This window comes from Mustela lutreola, chromosome 16 (genome assembly GCF_030435805.1).
Source record: "Mustela lutreola isolate mMusLut2 chromosome 16, mMusLut2.pri, whole genome shotgun sequence".
Lineage (NCBI taxonomy): Eukaryota > Metazoa > Chordata > Mammalia > Carnivora > Mustelidae > Mustela > Mustela lutreola.
The window spans coordinates 39,956,978-39,980,309 of record NC_081305.1 but is presented as its reverse complement, the minus strand read 5'-3'; the positions used below and the strand labels follow the sequence as shown (position 1 = coordinate 39,980,309).

General features: G+C 47.3%; 1 protein-coding gene across 1 annotated transcript in view; it reads left to right on the top strand.

Annotated features, from left to right (window-relative positions):
• LOC131817628 (uncharacterized) overlaps positions 1-23,332 on the top strand; it is a 135,974-nt gene that overhangs the window by 53,672 nt on the left and 58,970 nt on the right. The window contains exons 3-4 of the mRNA XM_059151174.1: positions 12,774-12,858; positions 20,007-20,193. Of these exons, the coding sequence (XP_059007157.1) occupies positions 12,774-12,858; positions 20,007-20,193 (272 nt within the window). The remainder of the gene's footprint in view (positions 1-12,773; positions 12,859-20,006; positions 20,194-23,332) is intronic.

Genomic DNA, 23,332 nt, shown 5'->3' with positions numbered 1-23,332 from the left:
TTTCCCTCCTTTAAACAGAACTGTGGTTACAATGCACATACAGTCTTGCAATCTGTTTTCTCTTTTTTTCCGCGTATGGTATTGTGAATGTTTTCCCATATCGCAATTTTCTGTGGTGCTCAGAGTTTCATCACTGGGTTCAGATTAATCTGATACTATTAATTGAAGCTCTTTCTAGACTTTGGGGACACTCTGAGCCTGAACAAAGACCCCAGCCTGCAGGAATTGACATTCTAGGTGCATTTGGAGATGGAATGCAGTCGCTCAACCAATCCTTTGTGGTTGGAGACATAGAAGCTCCCCATTTTTTTTTTTTTTTTTTTTTGTACGTAAATAATGCTGCAATCAATATTCTGGATCCTGACATCTTTTTTGCACATTTCTGTTTCCTTTGGAGAAATCCCTAGGAGTAGCATCTCTGGACATAAAAATATGGGCCTTTCAAAGTGTTGACATGTTCACTTTCCTTTTCATGTGATTATTTGCCATTTGTATATCCTTGTCAGTCAAGCGTCTTTTAATGTGTTTTGCCCGTCTTATAATTGGACTGTTTGTGTTCTGATAACTGTTGAATTTGAGGGTCCTTTATATATTCTGAATACTAGTTCTTTGTTGGATGTGTGGTTTGGCACTATTTTCTCCAGATGTGGACCTTGTCTTTTTATCCCTCTTCAAGTGGTTTTGCAGGGCCCCAAATTTAATTTTGATGAGGTCCAGTCTGTCAGTTTCTTGTACTTTTCTTTGAAGTCTAACCATACGCATGACTTAATAATTAGCATAAGAAGAATAAGAATATGTATTTCTCGGGGACCGACTAGCCCCAAGTACTTGTTTAGGGTGGATGATACCATGCTGAGAAAAACATATGGTTCTTGCCCATACAGAGTTAGGTAGTAAAAATGTAATTTTTGATATGTAGTAATACATATCATTTAATATATAGTATATTATTTATAGTATCAGTACAGTATGGTATTATATACAATATATTTTTATAGTATATTATTTAATATATAGTAATTATATAATTGTGCTGGGTGGAAAAAGTCTTCAAGGGTAAGAGGAGGTATTCCAAGAAGGTGAAATAGATGGCAAAGACCACTTCCCTGAAGAAGGATGGTATGTGTGGAATGAAGAGAATGAGAAGCTATTGGCCAGTTGGAGAGAAAGGAGCAGACCCAGGGCTCAGTCTTGGAGTAGCAGGAGCTTGACGTGTTTTTTTTTTTTTTTTTTCCAATTTATTTATTTTCAGAAAAACAGTATTCATTATTTTTTCACCACACACAGTCCTCAATGCAATCCGTGCCCTCTATAATACCCACCACCCCCCCGCCACTTCAAACCCCTCAGATTGTTTTTCAGAGTCCATAGTCTCTCATGGTTCACCTCCCCTTCCAATTTACCCCAACACCCTTCTCCTCTCTAACACCCCTTGTCCTCCATGATATTTGTTATGCTCCACAAATAAGTGAAGCCATATGATAATTGACTCTCTCTGCTTGACTTATTTCACTCAGCATAATCTCTTCCAGTCCCGTCCATGTTGCTACAAAAGTTGGGTATTCATCCTTTCTGATGGAGGCATAATACTCCATAGTGTATATGGACCACATCTTCCTTATCCATTCGTCCGTTGAAGGGCATTTTGGTTCTTTCCATAGTTTGGCGACCGTGGCCATTGCTGCTATAAACATTGGGGTACAGATGGCCCTTCTTTTCACGACATCTGTATCTTTGGGGTAAATACCCAGGAGTGCAATTGCAGGGTCATAGGGAAGTTCTATTTTTAATTTCTTGAGGAATCTCCACACTGTTCTCCAAAGTGGCTACACCAACTTGCATTCCCACCAACAGTGTAAGAGGGTTCCCCTTTCTCCACATCCTCTCCAACACATGTTGTTTCCTGTTTTGTTAATTTTGGCCATTCTAACTGGTGTAAGGTGATATCTCAATGTGGTTTTAATTTGAATCTCCCTGAGGGCTAATGATGATGAACATTTTTTCATGTGTCTGATAGATTTGTATGTCTTGATTGGAGAAGTGTCTGTTCATATCTTCTTCCCATTTTTTGATATGTTTGCCTGGTTCGTGTGTGTTGAGTTTGAGGAGTTCATTATAGATCCTGGATATGAACCTTTTGTCTGTACTGTCATTTGCAAATATCTTCTCCCATTCCTTGGGTTGCCTCTTTGTTTTCTTGACTGTTTCCTTTGCTGTGCAGAAGCTTTTAATTTTGATGAAGTCCCAAAAGTTCATCTTTGCTTTTGTTTCCTTTGCCTTTGGAGACATATCTTGAAAGAAGTTGCTGTGGCTGATATCGAAGAGATTACTGCCTATGTTCTCCTCTAGGATTCTGATGGATTCCTGTCTCACGTTGAGGTCTTTTATCCATTTCGAGTTTATCTTTGTGTACGGTGTAAGAGAATGGTCGAGTTTCATTCTTCTACATATAGCAGTCCAGTTTTCCCAGCACCATTTATTGAAGAGACCGTCTTTTTTCCACTGTATATTTTTTCCTGTTTTGTCGAAGATTAATTGACCATAGAGTTGAGGGTCCATATCTGGGCTCTCTACTCTGTTCTACTGGTCTATGTGTCTGTTTTTATACCAGTACCATGCTGTCTTGGTGATCACAGCTTTGTAATAAAGCTTGAAATCAGGTAGCGTGATGCCCCCAGCTTTATTTTTGTTTTTCAACATTTCCTTAGTATTAGAATCAGACAACAAAGAGAAATAAAAGGTATCCAAATCGGTAATAAAGAAGTCAAACTCTCTCTCTTCGCAGATGACATGATTCTTTATATGGAAAACCCAAAAGACTCCACCCCCAAACTACTAGAACTCATACAGCAATTCAACAACATGGCAGGATACAAAGTCAATGTGCAGAAATCAGTGGCTTTCTTCTACACTAAGAATGAAAATACAGAAAGGGAAATTAGAGAATCGATTCCATTTACTATAGCACCAAGAACCATAAGATTCCTGGGAATAAACCTAACCAAAGAGGTAAAGGATCTGTACTTGAAGAACTACAGAACACTCATGAAAGAAATTGAAGAAGACACAAAAAGATGGAAGACCATTCCATGCTCTTGGATCGGAAGAATAAACATTGTTAAGGAGCTTGACGTGTTTAAGGGCTGAAAGGCCAGGGGAGGAGAGCCCGGCAGACATGGCCATTGGGAGGCAGACCAGGCAGGTGTGCCCCGTAGGCCTTGGAGGGGGTTGGGACTTTATCTCGACACCAGTGGGAGCCAATGTAAGGTTGCTTGGGTTGAAGGTCCTTGCAAGCCATTTACTGAACTTTGGGAAGAGCAATATCGTATTCCTTGTTTTTGCAGAAATCTCAAGTCTGCATTCATATGAATAAGCAGACACTGAGATTAGTTGTTGACTTTATTTACAGATCCTGAGGTCTAGAATCTACTGCAGTAAAAAAAAAAAAAAAAAATCATTTTAGAAACTTCCACTTTATGTCTAGGATATGCAAAATGGCCTATAAATTATGAGGGAGATACAGTGGCCCAAAGGAAAATGAAAACAGCTCTGGCCCCCTCTGATAAGTTGGATGACATTAAGGATTGCCAGGGGCCTGAAGTCTGTTGGGCATAGGAACTGGGGGTGGACTGCCTCTGTTCCTTATGCATGAAGTGGGGGCGGGGGCCTGGCTGTGACTGACTGACTGGCTCCGATGAGGCTTGAAAGTTTACGGGGTTCCCGGGTCTTTGTGGGGTCACCTCAAATTTGCTTCTGCATATAGGGACCATTTCTTAGCACCTTGGACTCAGCAAAATTCTGGAAATGCTCGCTCCCTGGGAAATGGATCACCTTTCTCCATTTTGTTTGCTGGGCTAGTAGGAGTCTTAGGGCTGTGTTGAGACAAAAGGACAAGATTAAAGAATATAAGGGACTCCCAAGGGGCACCCGGTTGCCTTAGTCGGTGGAGCATGCAACTTCCTGTCTTAGGGTTGTAAGTTTGAGCCCCATGTTGGGTGTGGAGATGCCTTAAAAATAAAATCTTAAAAAAAATAATTAAGGGCTCTCAAGGCATTCTGTGTACCCAGAATTCTCATTTGTAATGCCTGTGGGACACACATGCCCCATGTGACTACTCCTTAGTGGCACTGGCCCTTAACCTGGACCTGTTGCCTGACCGATGAGGTGAGGAAGGCATCTCCGTGGCACAGAGTGTGTTTGGGACTCTGACAGTGTCCCCAAAGGTGCGTATTGGAAAATGGGGGCTAAATATTTCAACAGTGGTTTCGTGCTGCCCTGGGATGTCCTCGGGACTGTGCGAGGCCCCCACAGCATTCTCACCAGCTTCTGTGGCTCCCGCCCCCTCCCTGGGGAGAAGACGGCTATTGGAACGTGCGTGAGCTCCTCGGAGGCCGTCCACTCACCGAGCTGGCTCTCTGTGGATGCGGGAGGGATTAGGCCAGTTGTAACACCAGCTGTCAGCACACAAACTGCTTAATTCCAAAGCCACGCCACAGGCAGAATTGAAAACACCACACTTGAGTTAAAGTAAGCTCAGGAAACAAAGAGAGGAATTTCTGACACACAACAGAGGGACAGCAGGTAGGAGGGACCCAGGAGCCCTAGAAGGGGTTCTGTCTTGGCGACACCCGGGAAGCCTCTCAGACAAACCAGGTAACCCTTCGCCATTTGCCCACCGCCATCTTAGAATGACCGGTGTCCGTGGGTGCTCTGAGTCGTCTTTCCCCTTGCTGGTCTGACATGTGAAATGGGGCAGATTGTGGACCTAAGGAGGGTGCAGACCTACCTTTCTTTCAACTGTGTAGAAGATCTGAGAGGGTGGGCAAGAGAAGAATTCTTATGCCCTCCCTGCCTGCCTTCCCCTATGAGGGACAGGCTTCTCGTCCCTCTGCATCTCGAGGACTCAGCCCTGCCCGTGGTTAGGATGTTCAGTACGCAGCTCCAAGCAAAGGGGACTGGGAAGCACTTAGATAGGCCACTTGACCATTCTATATATTTTAAAAGTAGACACAGCTTCAAATGAAATGCAAAACAGCAGTTTTGCCCAGGACTTTCTGGGTGGCAGTCCCTTTCCCGGTCACGGTATTTAGGATGTGTCTGAAATACCTAATGGGGAGGGAGCCTTGAGTCCTTGAGTCTCCAGTGGAACTGGAGAGTTTCCTTTCATCCGCTGGGGGGGGGAGCGTGGGCCACAGCCCGTGGCACCATACCTTCTTGTCCATAATAAATTTCCCCCACCCTGTGCTCCTTTTGACACTTGACATTATTCCTTGGGCAGGTCCCTGTCACTTTACCATCCACGTTCATTCCATGGGCATTTGTAGGTGCCTCGCCTTGGTTCCCGGGAAGACCAGAAGTAAGACACAGTTTCATTTACTTATTTTCCCTGCTTCTCCTTTCCCCTCCACTGGGTGGGGCTGTGCCCATCTTGAGGGCACAGGTGATGTCTTCTTCATCTATGTATCCCCTGGGCAAAATAGAGCACCTGGCCCTACGTGGGTACCTGGCAGACCCTGAGTTGGAAATGGCATCAGGAAGGCTGACCTTACTTCTCTCCTTCTTTGCTCTGTTGTCGTCTTGGACTCAACATCCACTCCTTCAGCCAGCCCGTTCCGAGCGCGTTGCCAGATGCTGGGGCTAGGTGATGCGGTGAAATCAGATGTGTGTCTCTCTCCTCACCGTAGGTGGGATGTCTGGCTGTCTGGGCCACTCAGCAGGTGTGGCCTGCTAAGTCCCCCAGATATGGAAGGAGAGGTGGTGAGATGGAGACTTCGGATCCCTGCCCCTCCCGAAAGGAGACGGTAGGCTTCTGGATTTCCAAACACTGGGCGGATCCAGGGTATATCCAGTTTACTAGTCAGGAAAGCCTCTAATGGGTGAGCCAAATGCTCAGATCTTTCACTGAAGAGTTTAGTTTAGCTGAGGGATTCATAGGTGGGCACAGCCATTGCTCCCAAGGAGAGCTGAGTTATAATGCCAGGGTTAAAGCAAACTTCCGACATGTCTCCTGCTCTAGTTCCTCAGCCAGAGATGGGTCTCCATGGGGTGTCTATCAGGGACCAAAGCAGACTTCTGAACCCACCCTTAATCTCCCCTTTTTTCCTGATGCTATCCCTGGGAAGCATGGCAGGAGGTAGGAATAAAGCATAGGGATGTGGAGCTGGGGAAGGTGAGCACATCATATTCTAGAGTTTATGGGACATTCAACCTGTCCTCAGGGAGGATTCTAGAAGCACCCTGAGGCAACCCTCCAGCCTTGGCACCCCAAGAACTGTTCCTGGCCCGGACAGGGCTTTGCTCCCCGAGGTCCCTGTCTCCAGCCCTCTTGGCCATGTGGCCATGAAGCTTAGGCTCTGAGCTTCCTTCCCCTCTCCCCAAGGAGCTGCTTCCAGGAATTCTCACCTTCTCCAAACCACTAAGGGAAGCCCCTTCTTGCCTCCTCTGACTCGATTACATTGCTTCTTCTTTGAAGCTCAAAACAGAGAAGTACACTGAGGAGGAGAACTTATTTTTTCTCTCTTCACTCTGGAAGCCAGCCTTGATCCGAATGTTCCTATAGCAACATTAATTCTCCCAAGTTGCACCTGCTGTATGATAAGTGATATATATAGAAGGCCCAGTGGGGTCCAAGTACCCCATATGTGCAAGCGAATGAGTTAATGCTGCCTTGAGAATTAGCAATGTTCTGCTTCCTGATTTTCTTGCTTTCAAGCTACAGCCCGTGTTTGCTGGGCACGCTGGATGTGGGGTTTGGGGAGCAGTAGGTGTGGGTGCATTTCTGGCAGGGACCCACCTCCACGGCAGAGGGAAGGGCGTTTGCAGAATGTTTGAGTCTCGAGATGGAAATAGACTTGGGGATGCCAGTGTCCTTCCTAGTCACCACTGAATGATTCCTCGAGCTCAGCTCTGGCTGCCTTGGCCTCCACACTTCTCTGACGGCAAAATTCCGCAGCACAGGCTTTGTGAAGAGTGTGGGAAGGATCCCAGGATGACGCGCTGGCAGACGGGGGCCAGCCGGGGCCGGCGTCTGATGCTGCCTGAGTCCTGGGGGTGGGGTGGGGGGGAGATGTAGGCAATCCTGGGCCAGGGTTTGTGCCTCTTGGTGCAAAATGTAGATTGCTTGGCTCTGGGAAGGTTTGGGCCCTTTGTGGGTCTTTGGGTTATTGTGTATATTGGGTAGGATATATGCAGTGTGAGTGAGGGCGTTAATGGCCATGGGACACCTGGGTGCCTCAGTCAGTTGAACATCTGACTCTTGATTTTGGCTCAGGTCATGATCTCAAGGTCATGAGATTGAGCCCTGCATTGGGGGCCCGAGCTGGGCATGGAGCGTGCTTAAGATTCTCTTTCTCTCTCTCCCTCTGCCCCCTAATCTGCCTTGCTCCCTAACCTGGAGCCCACAGTTTGTCTTTTGCACAGAGGCTAATCCTCTGCTGGTGAGATGCCAAGGGTAGGATGAGACCTTCTGAGGCAAATGGTGAGATGCTCCAGCACCCTGTGTAGCTGGTGGCCCATCTGCTCCAGAGCCCTGGGGTACATGGCTCTGTCAGCTGTCCCTCATTGCCCCTACCACCATGGCTCTCAAGAAGCCTTGGCCATGGCTAGGGGCTTCAGGCCACGGCTGCATCCCAGGCTAGAACTTAGAATGCCATCAACAGGCAGACAGCATTGCCCTGCTGGTTGTTGCCCAGTGGGGACTTGGGAGTTTTTCAAGAGTTACCTTGAAACCAGACGGTGAAGAGTCCAACTCATTTCTGGCTGTTTCTGTTTCCTGCATTTAATGAAAGGCCTTTTTCTACTCTGCCCTCAGCCCCCAGATACCCTGAAGGGGTATAAAACTCAATAGACACAGAGATTAAAAAAAAAAAAAAAAACCCTGTAAAAGTTCTTGGTTCTGAACCTTCTTTTATGGCCCCGTTTGGGAGTGTTCCTGGGAGGCTGTTTTGGGACATGAAATGGTCCATTTGTCCCGTTGTAAAGCCGAGGATGCCCTGTCCTCCCAGAGGACCTGTGCCTCTAGTCCTACCGCCCAGCAGAGGGCCGGGCACAGCCGTGGGGAACCTGCCACGGATTCCCTAGGGCAGGCATCCCTACGATCGATGTGCAGCAGTGAGGAGCGTGCCGGGCTGTGCTGGGGCTCCGGAGCCCGGTCTGGGCACTCTGCATGAATAGCACCCACCCAGGGGCCAGCCCCCAGCATCGCTGTGTGTGCCCCATCTCCCACCCTGGAGGCACAACCCCAGGAGACATATGCCCGTGCCAAGAAGCCCCCAACCCGGAGCAGACGCGTGGGGCTGTTCACCACGTCTGTCCTGCTGACTCTGGCACCAAGGTGCAGAACCTGCTGGAAAAGACGTGGCTCAGCTCAGAGGTCTCAAGGCATGGTGAGCAAGCTCAGTGGTTGGGATGGTGGCCAGGTATGGGCCGTAGCTCTTCTATCCCTCGCTTCTCTTTCCCCTTCCTCCCAATGACCAACCAGCTGGCCAGGATTCACCTCATGGAAGGGATGGTGAGGCAGAATGCAAGAAATTGCAAGTTGGTTCCTAATTTGGGGGGTTCAGAGGTATAGCGGTTTGCTCAGGCTGCTGTAACAAAATCCCACAGACTGGGGGTTTGTGAATCTATTGTTCACAGTCCTTGGGGCTGGAAGTCCGGGGTGAAGGTGTTGGCAGGGGGTAACTTCTTCAGCGACCTCTCTCTTTAGCGTGTAGGTCAGTGGCTGTCCTCACGTGGTCTTCTCTCTATGCATGTCTGTGTCCTGATTTCTTCTTATAAGGACAGCCGTCACATTGGATTAGGGCCCACCATTAAGAACTCATTATAATGGGGTGCCTAGGTGGCTCAGTGGGTTAAAGCCTCTGCCTTCAGTTCGGGTCGTGGTCCCAGGGTCCTGGGATTGAGCCCCGCATGGGGCTCTCTGCTCAGCATGGAGCCTGCTTCCCTTCCTCTCTCTCTGCCTGCCTCTCTGCCTACTTGTGATCTGTCAAAAAATAAATAAAATCTTTAAAAAAACTCTCATTGTAATAACCTCTTTAAGGACCCTATTTCCAAATATGGTCACACTGGGAGGTGCCAGATGCTGGGACTTAAACATGAGAATTTTGGGGACATGCAATTCAGCTCAATATTCCTTAAGTTTGATTAGTGTAGCTTCTTAAGAAAACCATACAACAGGGGTGCCTGGGTGGCTCAGTGGGTTAAGCCGCTGCCTTCGGCTCAGGTCATGATCTCAGGGTCCTGGGATCGAGTCCCACATCGGGCTCTCTGCTCAGCAGGAGCCTGCTTCCTCCTCTCTCTCTCTGCCTGCCTCTCTGCCTACTCGTGATCTCTCTTTGTCAAATAAATAAATAAAATCTTTAAAAAAAAAGAAAAGAAAAAGAAAACCATACAACAACATTGCAGACCCTCAGTAGTAACTTAAATTATTTTTTTTGCGGCAATATTTATTATTATAACATTACAAGATTTAGTGACATTTATTTAGTGACATTTATTGACATTTATTGACATTTAGTGCCTGCCTTGGGCCAGGCACCGTGTGAAGTGCTTTCCCCACTCAATGGATAAAGATCATAATATTCTTGATTCCACATCTTAGAGTAGTAGGTTAAACTCCATATGCTTATAACTTATAGACAACTCATGTACAAGTTAAATACAAACAAAATGATAAAACCAATGAAATTCAAAATAGTGACATTCACTTAATGGAAAGGATGATGTTGTTTTGCTGACGCTAAATCACAACTTGCAACATTGGTCTAGAACTGACCCATATAACCCAGGTTCTTTGCAGATGGGGGCGCTTGGCAGTGGGGTGGGCTGGGAGCAGGGTTGGCTGAACTTTTCCACCATATTTCATCTGTTTGAACCATCACCGGTGCCAGGACAGGGATTCCTTCTTTTCTGGACCCCTTTCTTCCCTTCCCTCCCTCATTCCTTTTTGAAGAACCAACAAAGAGCAGATACGTGATTCGCCTAACAACACATGAAAGTTATGCTTTAAGATCTGCCAAGATTAAGAAGAAAGGTTCACTGTGATGGTCTGAATAGTCTGAGCTATCTAAAATCTCAAACTAATACAGCATCTGGAAGATCTGACCCTGTCCCACACCCCAGCATGGGGTGTGGACCCAGAGGGAGGGCGTAGGATGGAAAGAAACCAAGAGAGCTGTAGCAGATCACAGAAACCAGAGAGTGACGATAGCAGCCCTCCAGCTGGGGGATTGAGAGGTGACTCAGTGGAGAGCAGCGTGGACGTGTTCTATGCTATGCCCTGCATTCTCCTGATGGGTCCCAGGTCAATCTGTCACAGCACACGCCCCCTTCCCCCAAACCGAGGTCGGAGTCTCTCAGGGCTTGCACACCCATGAACAGAATTCTAGAATTTCAGTTGACCTTCCCTCAGCTGCAGTGCTCCCTCAGCCTCCTTCAATCTTTGATGACGGCAGAAGTGTGCTTTGATACCCACAGGATGCAAAACGTGAAACCTGTCATGGAAATCACACGGTGGTTGGCCACCTACCTGATCCAGAACACGTTTACACTCATTGTGTCTTTTAGATGGATTTTCACCAATGTAAAATAGTAAAATAAATAAATAAATAAAATAAAATAAAATAAATTAAAAATTACCCCAAGCAGTTGTGGACCCCCTGAGGATATATCCATGGGCCCCCATTTGAAAGTCTTAGAGTCTGTCCAAAGGAGGACAGAGTGCTTCCTGAAGGAGCGCTAGCCCTAAGGCAGAGGAAGTGGATTTTAATTCCATGGTGCTATTCACTGGCTTGCGTGATTTTAAGGTAGAGACTTCATTCCTCCAGACTTCCGTCTTCTGAAAAATGGTGTATTCACAAGAACCGTGGTGGGGGCCAAATGTGACCATAAGGACATCCTAAAGACATAGTGTGCCTTTGTCAGCCAGGGTGGCCTGCCCACCTGGAAGGTGTGGTGCATGGTACTAGTGGAGAGGACAGCAGGTGCCCAGGGTCTGGGGCTGATTTTCCTGGTCCCAGGGTCTGGGTGTGGGGGCAGCTGGGAGGGTGTTGAAGGTGCAACCCTGTTAGGGGTACCCTGCTTGTTAAAAAGGGAGGGGGTGGTTGGAACCCACTTCAACTAGGATGTTTGACTCAAAGGGCAAAGGCACTGAGTGATGGCTTCTAGGAGGGCAGGACTGGTCCTGAGGCAGGGCTTGGGGGCGGGGCACAGAAATCCTGCTTTGTACTCAGAGACTCACCCCACCCCCCACCCCCCAATGCCCCAAGGGCCCAGCTTTTCTGTAGAGCCCTTCCCCTGCTGGGACAACTGGGACAGAATTCCCCAACCAATGAAGGACTGAAGAAGGCTCTGGGAGTGGGTAGGCATATCTCCCTAGAGGTAACCTTCGGAGTCTCCATGAGTTGGGTAAGCAGCTTTGGTTCCCTCCAGTGCTGGAACACAGGCCAGAGCTGTGAGTCCACAGGCTGCTTGGGCTGGAAGGGACCCTTAGTGGGAAGTCGGGTGTCTGGAGAGGGGAGAAGGCAGGCAAGATGAGGCTACAGAGGTGGGTGAAAGCCAGAGCCCCTAGGTAGGGCGGGGTCTGGCCCTCACAATAAGATGTGGCTCAATGGGTATTCTACTCCTTTTGATGTGGACAGAATAGATGTAGGTCCTGGATTAAGAGCCTGCATGGCCTCCTCTGGCCAGCATGGCTTCCTTCTCCATCTTTCTAGAACTCTGTGGGCTCTACCTGCAGCTCCAACAAGAACCTACATGGGTACCAAGCAGGGTACCCCTAACAGGATTGCACCTCCAACTGCCCCCCCCCAGCTGCCCCCACACCCAGACCCTGGGACCAACAATGAGTCCAGCTCATTGCCTTCCACTTGGTTGTCGCTCAGCCTCCCAGGCTTTGCTAGACCCAGCTCTGAACGTGTCCATGTGCCACACGCATGCGTTTGTCATATGTAAATAGGTACAGGGTGTGGGGGAGTTGGGGTAGGAAGGCCCAGAGAAAAGAACTGGACACCTGTGCTTGGGTCAGGTATGATGGGAGGTTTCGGGGACCAGTCTGCAGCAGGCACCGTGTGGTTAGTCCCTATAACCACAGGGGAGCTTGGACATGCCCTCCCCTTCCTGTGGAGAGTCTCTGCTCCTGCTGTGGCTGGGGCTATTATCTTATGGAGCCAGCTGGCTGGCCCGATGTATGTCCTTTGAATCAGAGCTGCAGAATGGGGTCCCCCAGCCACCCTGCTTCCCTTTCAATATGGGGTGCTCTGCGACCCAGCTCTGGACAGTTTCCAGCCTTGATGCTGCTAGGGTCTGGGGTTGACTTGGTGACTCCGGGCCAGTACCACAAATTTACTGTTATTCCTGTTTGGTAATTAACACCCTCGCTGCTTGCTCCAGCAGCAGATGGGAGAGATTTAAGGGAATATTTTAATCTGAAATCTAGCAGCACGGAGATGAGAGTGGCATGGGAGACAGGGCTGCAAGCGGCATATTTATCGTCCGAGGCTGACCGTCCACCCGAGTGAGTTCTGTTCGTCACTTCAGACGAGAGCTCATCACTCTCCGTGTTTATGATTTCAATGCCTGTCCTTCAGCGGGGTTGCGGTGAATTAGCTCGGTGCCATTTTCTAAAATATCAGGCATTTTTATACATTAGGTAGAGTGAATGGCAAATACTTGATGTAAAGTCTGCAGTTTTACTCCATAACCAGATTGTAAAATATGAACTGAATTAATCATAACTGCGAAGACTAATGGTACGTTTTCTCTTATTTTATCTTTAGTGCCTTTCAGATCATGTTTTAAAACCTTCCACGTCTGGCGTTGGGAACGCAGCCGCGGCTTGGTGCTGGATAGCAAGAGGCAAAGGTCAGACCAGAGGCTGTACAAATATTGCGTGCTGGATTTATTGTTTTAATTAAGAGTGTGGCAGTTCATCATAAACTGTTTATGGCGTTTCTGCACAGTGCAGCATTTTGAAATCAGCTGTTTTAATGAAAACATAATGTCATATCTGTCAAAGTTCTAAATATTTTGAAAGTGAAATATGGAAACAAGAACTTTAATTCTGGGTTTACTGAGATTAGCTCATTGAATTGCTTTTAAATCCCTTAAGAGGGTCCCATCATGGGTACCACATGGTTTCGTGTAGGTGACTGGGAAGAAAAAAAATTCCAGGAGGCTCTCAAGCTGGTTATTTAATAGTGAAAATACAAGTTGAAGGTTAATGTATCGAAAAACAAAACCATTACAGTTGGCGTTGGGGTTTGAGATTAAAGATGTAATCATGGGTGTGCAGGGGGCTTGGTGCCCAGTTGTTTGGGGAGACCTGATTGTGTCGAGAGGGAGCCAAGAGCCTCCCAGGGCGGGAGAGAAATGGAGGCGCCCCTGTCCTTTTCCAGTGGTGAAGCTGCCACATCGCCGTGTTTGCAACTAATTATTTATAATGACCTCAAAGATGATGAGGTTTCATGGACTTTTCAGGCTGAGCAGTTTGCAATCCTAGTAATTCCCTCTCATGGTCGCTGGGCATCTGTGTAGACATGTCAGCCATTCCCAGTTACATTTGTTAGGGAGTCGGATAAAATATTTGTCTAATCTGGAAATTGTATTTTTAGCTGTACCCTCATTGGAAACAGAAATTAAGCTTGTCATTAGATGCCGGGCCACAGGAGTTGACTGAACAGGGTAATGTATGTTACATTCTGTGCTATACTTGGTCAAGTTTCATATATATCGTATTCCACATTATTTTATTAACTTTAATATCTGCACTTCCTATTACCAGACATGCCCCTCATTCAAAGCACAGAGGCACAGTTCTCTAATCAGAAGTGACAGGCTATATACTTTCTCTCAGCCATTACTCGGTAGCCTAGAGCAAAGAACTCTGTTTCCTTGAAAATGTTTTGAATTGGGTTATTTTTATTGAAGTATTAAAGTAATTCTTCAGATTTTAGGCTATTATTTAAGTACTTTTGGGAGAATACAATAACCTCCGGATTCTATAGGCTTTGTTACTTTAACAATCCGAGCTGCTAAATGCATCTTTTTAATGCTGGTTATATAAGTGTCTCAGAACTCATCTGACCAGCGGAAGCTAAGAGCATGCAGGTAATTATAGAAAATTAGTAGGCTAAATTAGTTTAGGAAAGCACAAAAGTATAATATTTAAATTGCTTGCAAAACAGAGGCCCTGCCTGCCAGGTTTGCAGTGACAAATTCTTATTTCTCATTATTTTATCTTTGTGTTTTTTTGTAATTTGGTTGAAATAGCCAGTGGACTGGTTAAGTAAGCAAGTCGAACTGGGCATAGAGTGGTATGTTCTGAGAACGGACCCATGATTCAATACAAATTCTGATTTTAGTGATATAAGAGGCAGCAACAGCAATGGACAGATTCCCACTGTGAGTGTTGGGTAGAGAAACCCATGGTTGGAAGGGACTGACCTATTGGGGTGCTTCTTGGGTCAGAGGTCAAGCCACAAGGGCACCTTTCTGGAAGCATCTCCCTTTTACCAACAGAGAGGTGTAAAGAAGAGATGATTTACAAGTATACCCTGAACCAGTGTGCCTGTGACACTCAGACAGGGGCACAGTCTTACCGCACTTTGCATGCCCAAGGGTGAGTGTGTCACCAGAGATTTGAGTAGGAGAACTGGATTTCACTGAGAGCTCCATACTCACCAAGCCACAGTCTTTGGCATGTTTTTTGTGGAACCCTCCCCTATACCGTTCTTCTGCTCTGCCCAGAGGGGCCAAAGAAAGGGCACCATTGGCTCAAGACCAAGTTAGCAAATGGTGGAGTTAAGACTGGACCCCAAGGTCAAAGTCAGGATACTTCCACTCTTTCATGTCATGCCATCTCCACTGAATCAGTGAGAGAGGTTCCACCTCATTTTTTCCCTTTTGTTGAGTCTCAGGGTAGTTTTGTTTGCAATCAGTCATTTCTGATGTGACCTAGAGATGATAAGGTATCAAGAAGCTTTGGGGAAGGATAGTTTGTCATACATGGCTAAGCAAAAACAAACAAACAAACAAACAAACAAAACAAAACAAAACAAAACAAAAACCAACCCCAAAAAACCCAGTGAGAAAAATGAGCATTAGACCTTTGGAAAAAGACCCAGACCCTGTATCCTTCTCACATATCCATTAGAAGTACCTTCCCCATGTGAAAAAACTAACAAAATGAGCCAGTTGCTAAGTGCAAATCGAAGAACCCAGCAGGGGATCCGAGCTGCAAGGTGTCCCGGGGAACTGTTGGAATTCATCTAAAAAGCAAAATTCTGGCCAATAATCTAGCTGTTCTGCTGTAGGATCAAGTATATAGAACCCAGAGTTTCTGAAACTTGGTAAGAACTTACATACAGGAGATGGGGGAGGAGAGGTTAAAGCAAATACAGGAATACAGGGGGCATTAAAAGCAATGTAGTTTCCAAAGCAACTAGGTAAACATTAGATAGAACCATTTGGTGACTACTGTGGGTGCCATGGTTCTGGTCATTGATCCAGGTCATGTCCCAACATGCTAAAACACTGGTTGTGGATGTCATTTCTACTAACCTGAATGTGTGCACTCACAGTGCACAGTTTAAAATTCATGAAGTCTTAGGGGCACTGGGTGGCTCCGTCGGTTAAGCATCTGATTTCAGTTCAGGTCTTGATCTTGGGTCCTGGGACTGAGCCCTGTGGTGGACTCTGTGCTCAGCAGGGAGTCTGCTTGTCCCTCTGCCCCTCCCTCTGCTTGTACTCTCTCTCTTTCTCAAATAAATAAATAAAATCTTTAAAAAAATTAATGAAGTCATAAATCTTTATGGTAGCCCGTTAGACTGGCATTGTTACCCCCATATCATAGATGAGGAAATGACTTTGCTGTAATCTCTTAGGCCAAGGAATCCAGTTAAGCAAAGTGTAGTTTAGTTGGAGACAAAGGGAGGAAACAGTTTTTTGGAAAAAGTGCTTGGAATGACCTTCACTATATGTTCTGCTTAGGAGCTGTCTTCCTTCTACAATGATCGATTTTCTGTGAAATCATTTGTGAGCAGTGGTAGAGACAGTGATGTCCACCAAGCATTCCTCTCCATTCTCCCAAAATTCCCAGCCTCCTTGCAAACACAGAGGGTGTGTCTTCTGCTGGGGCAAAGGGCTGCTTCCAGGTAAAAGCACAGAAGAGCCTGTGTGTGGCTCATCATGGCCTCTCTGGCTTCCTCTGCTCATAGAAACCTATGGTGAGATGTAGGCTGGACCGCTAAGTCACATGGAATGTAGCACAGCTGTCCTGGGGGCCTCCCAGACTCTCAGTGGGTTTTGTGAGAGCGGGAAAGTAACATTGCTGTGTTAAACCACTGAGATTCTGGGGTTATTTGTTACAGCAGCACAAAACTATCCTATCCTGGCTGATACATCCTCCTAGGCACCTGCCTGGGCAACTTTTCCCCTCTTTACAAAAGTGGAGGCTCTTCTTCCTCCTCCTTCTACCTGGTTGACTTCCCATCCTATTGGGTTTAGTTCAGTGATGACTGACTCCACAAAGCCATTTGTGATCTTCATATTAGGGATGTGGTATAAAAATGAATTGTATTGTTTGTGTAGATGTCATCATTGGCTCCTCCTTGTTGAAATTGACTGTAACAAGTGGTTGGAGTGTCCACTGGAGGGTAATTTATATTTATTTGAGCTGCCACCAATTCTTACTTAGTTTGCATAAGCTCTCCGGGACGGAAGAGGAGTCTCCCCGGACCCTGTTTATCTTGCGAGAGTAAGATATTCTAGAGAGTGGGTCACTCCTCACGTGGACCTCCCTCCATCCCTTTTAGCGATGAATAATCAGTCATCAGGAGAGGGGATTAAAAAATAGATTTATTGCTATTTCTGAAAGTCAGAACTAGAGGATGAGTAAACACAACAGATGTATAAGAACGTAAGTAGAAACACTATTTTACAATAACATGTACTGGAGCACATTTATGTACTGGAAACTATGAAAAATAGCTCTCTTTAAATGATTTAACATTCGCTCTTCCTTATATACAGTTGAATTTCCAGCGGGAGAACAAAGATGCGCATGGCTCTCTTGGCCTTCCTGCATGAAAACCCTTCCTTAAAACCTCTGGAATGCTCCACGAGAGCCAGTGTGTGGTTTTAGCAGGATACAGGGACAGTCCTCAGGGCACACATATATGCATGTCCTGTCTTCCTGACTCCCCTCATACATATGGGATCCTTACTTATCATGGGACCCTATGGACAGTCAAGCAAGAAAGTCATTTGGAATAAGGCTGTTAATGAGGTTCCCTTCTGGAGAAAATAAGGGAGTGTGCCTTTGTGCAAGGAGATCTACATTCTGTTTCTGCAATGGTTCTTCTGTGAGAAGTCTGTGTTCAGGGTGCTTCTGGATAAGTTGTTTCTTCTGTTAATGGGCGTTAGTTGAAAAAAAAAAAAATTAGCTTTTGCTGATTTCGCAGTGTTGGCCCTTTTTGTCCAGAAGCCGTATCAGGTGGGCCATGTGGTTGGCTGGATAGATAATACAGAAAAGGATTCTCATAAAAGGTGCTGATCTAGAGATGCCTGTATAGCTCAGTCGGTTAATTAGCTGACTCTTGATTTCAGCTCAGGTCATGATCTCAGGGTTGTGAGATCGAGCCCTGCTTGGGGCTCTGTGTTGGGCATGGAGCCTGCCTGAGATTCTCTGTCTCCCTCTCCTTCTACCCCTCCCCCCACCTCCTGCTCTTAAAAAAAAAAAAAAAAAGGTGCTGATCTGGACATTTAGGCATACTTCAGGGTCCTTGAAAGTGGATGATATTTGTAGTGTCTTAAAAGTGGATTGGTTGGAAGGGTATTGTTTTGGGGTTGAGGAGCCTAAAGACCAGGAGGACCTGAAGCTGACAGAGTAACCTCTGGAGTGATTTGGTCCTACAAAGTATCACAATGGTGCAGAAATGAAGAGCTGACTGACGGGTCTGGTTTGGTTCACATACTGGGGATGGGCATCTTTTTTTAGAAGGGACCTCTTCTTAATGCATAAGCTGCTTGCTTTGACATCTGGGTGGACTGTGTAGTCTTCTTTAATTTGGTTGAACCCAATGACTGAAGAACATAAGGGAATAGAGTGATTTGGAATAAAAGATGAAATTGAGGACCCTGATTTCACATCCTCTGTTACAGTCTCTCTTTAACATTTGCTTCTGGGCAAGGCTTGGATGCTGGAGGTCTGGTTTTTATGACCCTTCCCCTCATCCTGTCTAACTAGCCAAACATTCTTTCCTTAAGAAAGCAACCTGAGGGGCACCTGGGTGGCTCGGTGGGTTAAAGCCTCTTCCTTTGGCTCAGGTCATGATCTCAGGGTCCTGCGATCAAGTCCCGCATTGGGCTCTCTGCTTAGTAGGGAGCCTGCTTCCCCCCCATCTCTGCCTGCCTGTCTGCCTACTTGGGATCTCTGTCTGTCAAGTAAATAAATAAAATCTTTAAATTAAAAAAAAAAAAAAAGAAAGCGACCTGAATGAAATGTGATCACAAAAGTCCCCTCAGAAAAATAAGCACAGAATTTGCAATATTTGGGAATGAGAAGTAACATGCATGGCTCATAATCTTCATTTTTACATATGTCCAATCACAAACCCGTGTGTGTGTGTGTGCGCATATGTGTCTTTTCATGTACGCACACCTGGAATGCCTAAGTTGAACTGCTGCGCTTTGGAAACCTGTGACAGAAAAATAAGATCACATAGGTGTGTGCTGGTTTTCTGTGTGTGTTGAATCTCTGGTTTCAGTATTACCGAACTGGCTTCTATCTTTCCCTCTTCCGCAGTGTGGCACTGAGCAACCTCAGTACTAATGCAGTATTAAGGACCGTATAATTAGCCACCTTAATAAATTTTTCCAAGATGGATAGGCAATGTTTGTCTTTCCTCAAAAGAAAACATTCCTCTAATAGTATTCTGTGGGAAGCTATGGAGAGAACAATGCACAGAAATATCTGGAAATATATTAAGATATATGTGCATATATTGGACATTAGCACCATACACTAAGCATATTGGGAATATGCTTCAAAATATTTCAAACATTGTTGACCTTTGTTATATAATCCCAGGCTCGGGGAAACATATTTGCATAGACTTAGCAATATATTGTAAATAACTACATAGGACAGTGTGTATTTTTCCTTAAGATGCAGTATTATAAGCAAGACATTAAATTATGCCTATCAGACAAAGCAGCCAGATCTCGACATTTTTTTATAGCGCATTCTATTGGGAAGACATCCCTGCTTCTAAAAAGCACATGCATTAAGAGCCTGATTCATGTGGTGACATGTGGCATATCCAAATGCATTATGGATCTCTCAGGAATAAAAACAACATAGCAAAACCATCACCTTGGGATGTTCATTGAGTGAATATTTTACAGACACACTCCTTTTATATTTATATAATAATTTAGTGTTATGACAATTTTTTTAGCAGAGTTGGCAGTTTTTCTTTTTTATAATGGTATTATATTTGTGAGCCTATTAAGTGCATATGGGATAAACTACAGAAAAAAGTATTTTTCATAATTCCTCAGGGTGCTTGTAGCAAAAAAAAAAAATATTGGTTTAGAAAAATGTTAATAAAAGGTCAAGCAGAACTTTCCAGTGCTTAGCATGACAGCGATGGCAATTTTGAGGCCTTTTTTGAATTGTATATTGAGGAGACGTGGGGATTTATGGGGCTTCCAGGAGGAAAATGGCACCTAATGTCCTTTCTGAAAGGGAGACTGACCCTTTGGCAGGGCTTGTGAGTCTTTAACAAAGAATCACAACAGCGTGTTGCTTCCCCCACCTGCATCCATCCCCTCCCCCGAACAATGAACTGGCTAGTTTCCGGCTTGGCCTGGGCCCCTAGAAGCCAGCAGGGCTGGGCTGCCAGCATCAGGGGCCACGCTTGGGCACCTCTCTAGCTGGGCATCCTTCCAGGAGCCAGGGGTGTGCATGCTGAAAACTGGGATACTTCTCCCCTTTTCCATCCTCCCAGGAAGAAAAGCACAGCACTTCTCCAGACCAAAGGCAAAGGCAGGTGCATACAACGGCCTCCCACAGAGCAGCGGTGTCAGTGGACGGAGGTGTGTCCATGGCCCTCGTGGGCTGCCCAGCGCTGTGTGGGTATCCCCATTGCTCACGCCATCCCCAGCTTCCTATTTCTCTTGCAACTGGGACATCAGGTAAGAACATGGAAAAACTGCATTTCTTAATCTCCACCCCCCATCCCCCGCCCTTTTCCCTTTCAAAGAACTTATAAAAATACAAAAATAGAGCATGGTTATTTGGGAATTTTTATTTAGCAGTTGTCTGAATTTTAGCATGTTTTAGGCAAACCTATACACTGTGATTCCAGACCAGCCTCAAACGACACTTTCAAAATAGAAACGTTCTCCGTGAAGAAATGGACAGAGTGACGGCCTTGGAATGGATCCCACCTGGCTCCCCAGCAGCAGGAGCCCAGGCGACCAGGCGCCTGGAGCAGCGGGACACACTGTCCTCCTACAGCTGTTAGGTGGTAGACCTCTGGAAAGGTGGAGAGAAGTCTCAGGACCCACAGGACATGGGTCACACATTTTCTCTGGATGTGCCCGATTGTTCTCCTGAGGCTTCACTTCATCTATTCGGTCAGATATTATCCTGCAAATGACAGCAAAGGGCTGCAGGGGGTGGGGGTGAGGGGGCCCTGGGTGGAGCGGGAGCCTGGAGGCTGTCATGCCCTCGGAGCAGAAAGGAACAGGTCACAGCACGGCTTTGGGGGCTTTGTCCCTCTTGTGGTGCTCATTCTGGGGTTCCTGGGCACCCTTTCTCCGAGCCAGGTGCGCGAGGGCTGGTGAAGCACACTGCTTTTGCCTTTGTGGGCACAGAGACTAATCCAGCCATCAGTCCAGCGAGTATGGAATGTCCCCGCGAGGACACAGGGCTCAGTGACATGAAGGTGTGAAGTGGGCGTTTGGCAGCTGACGCGGGCTCGTGCTGTACCAGCTCAGACCCTGTTTCTACTGAGAATTTTGGGATTTTTGCTCATATCATTTTTTTTTTTCATGTCAATTGTGATTTTTGAAAATGTTGCACTTACCTTGATTGTTGAGTTTTTTGGTGCCTTCTTAAAGTTTGAGTTGAGTGTCTCACTGTCCCTGTCGCTATGGGTCAGAGAGTAGGTCAGGTCTGGGGTCGGGGGTGGTGGTGGAAAACGTGCCTGAGGAAGGGGAGGGGGGGGTGGTCTGCTACCAAGTGCGTGACTAGCAGGTAGTCAGGGATAAAATTCCAGAGAGAAGAGAGAGCACACACTTAGTTGTAGATGAGGAAGAGGGCTTGGTGTGTTCAGTGTGAGGCAGGAGCCGTGTGAAATGGGGGCAGGGGGAACCCCAGTCTTTAAGATCTAATGACCCCCTCTACCCGCCCAGCAGGATGCCCTGTCACTTTTGTCTGCGGCCTGCTGTCCCTGTCCCTTGCCCTGGCCTGGTTTTCAGAGGCCGGAAGTTCACGGCCTACTCCTTCCAGGATGTGCCCTTGCCTGCCCAGCCTGTATGGATTTCTGCCATCAGTCCTGCTCGGCTAGGCTCATTAGGGCCATGTGGCCCAGGGCAGTCCACATTGCCGCCTCCTCTGGGATGCCCTTGTAGCTTGGGTCTCCTCTCTCCACACGCTCTATGCGCTCCCTGGGCTGGAACTGCTTTGTTGCCTTTTGTGGTGATCTCCTCAGGCCTAAGTATGGCAGGTGTGGGGCAGGCCCTCAGGACACTTTTGCCTATCTCCAGCTGGGCAGTTTTGTCCTTGGGTCCCTTAGTGGAGCAGCTCGAAGGAGAGCATGCTGAGTTAAAATATATTGTATATCTTTGGTGAGCTTGAGGGTGGTGTAGGTCATTGAAGGGGATGATGGGTCAGCTCCCGAACATATCAGTGGGTGCAGGAGGTAGCCCCAAATTCCCAGAGTTCTGCCTAGGATGGGTTTGGTATTGGTGCAGGGTCTTATCCTTCCCTTTCCAGCTTGGGGCCCCTTTCCTAGTCATGGAAACAGTGAGACAGAAGCTGTTCCCAGAGCATGTGGCTTGGTGGCAAAAGAGCAGGGTCACCGCAACTGATCCTTTTGTTTCTAGTAGGTTCCACACTCATCTCGTGGAGGGATCCTGGCTGAGGGTCTGTTTAGGAATCTAATGTTGGGATTAAAAAAAAAATGTTTATTAAATGTGCTTATCTATTTCCTAATTTATCTCATCTCACATCCCTTAACCATTTTTGAGATAGGAGGGGAGGTGTTCCCTGGGGAAAAGGAAGCCGCTTGGAGCACAGACACTGAAACTTAGGGCTGCCTTTCCCTGCCTGCAACCACGAACCCTTCCCTCCCTTCCTCCAGGGGACGGTGCATGGCTGAAGGTTCACAGCTGCTCCTTGGCTCTGCACTCAGCAGGGACTCATCCAGCAGCCAGTTCTGGTCCCCACAGGGAAGGGCAGGAGGCCCAGAGCTAAAGTTCAGGCCCCAGGTGTGATGCTGATCGGCATATTCACAGTTTGCCTCCCCCTCCCCCAGTCCCTCCCTGCTCCGGCCAGGAGCAAACACGGCGATGCCTTTAGCCGCCTGGCTAGTGAGGAGCTCCTGTGCTCCTTATGGCATTAGAATCCAGGGACAAGCCACCAGCTCACAGACGGACAGAGACCCAGCTTTGTCCAAGTTTCCCTGCAGCCAGGTGGGTCGTGGTGGTCAACTTCCCGCCTCCTGGCCTTGCCTGTAGGAAAGTGTGACTCCGAGGGTAGCCCTGCGTCAGAAGGGCGTGTCCTTCCTCAGCAGCACGTGGACAGCTCGGGTCTTTGGGAAGGTGATTGGTTCTGAAGGTACACGCCCCGCCCTCCCCCGGCCGTGGGCGTGGCCTTCTGCCCGGCAGCGGCGGCCATGCTGGTAAGCGGTGGATTCCCGCTGCTGAGCTCTGCCCGGAAGTGCCGTGCGGCCTTTGGATACGAAACGGGTCGAGAAACAAGCCACCGGAGTGTGTCTACCATCCCTTCTGCGGTCCTCTGTGCTTTCTATGTGGAGCGAGCACTGGTAAGTGTCTGCCACGTGCCAGGCGCCATTCCGAGCGCCGGCACAGAGCCGCGGCGTCCGCGTCCAGAGTTCAGGGGCTCACAGGGGCGCGTGCCCGCAGACCGCCCTGGGCGTGCTCCCGCTGCCCTTGGTTGAGGCAGTCAGGGTGGAAACGGAAGGAAGGTCTTCGGGCTGTGTGCCCGGGCTGCCTCGGGCTGGTGATGTCTCGGGCTGGGCTGGGGCTTTCGTGAGACTCTGGGGGCCCCGGGCCGGTCAGAGGTCCACGGTCAGCTTTGGATTTC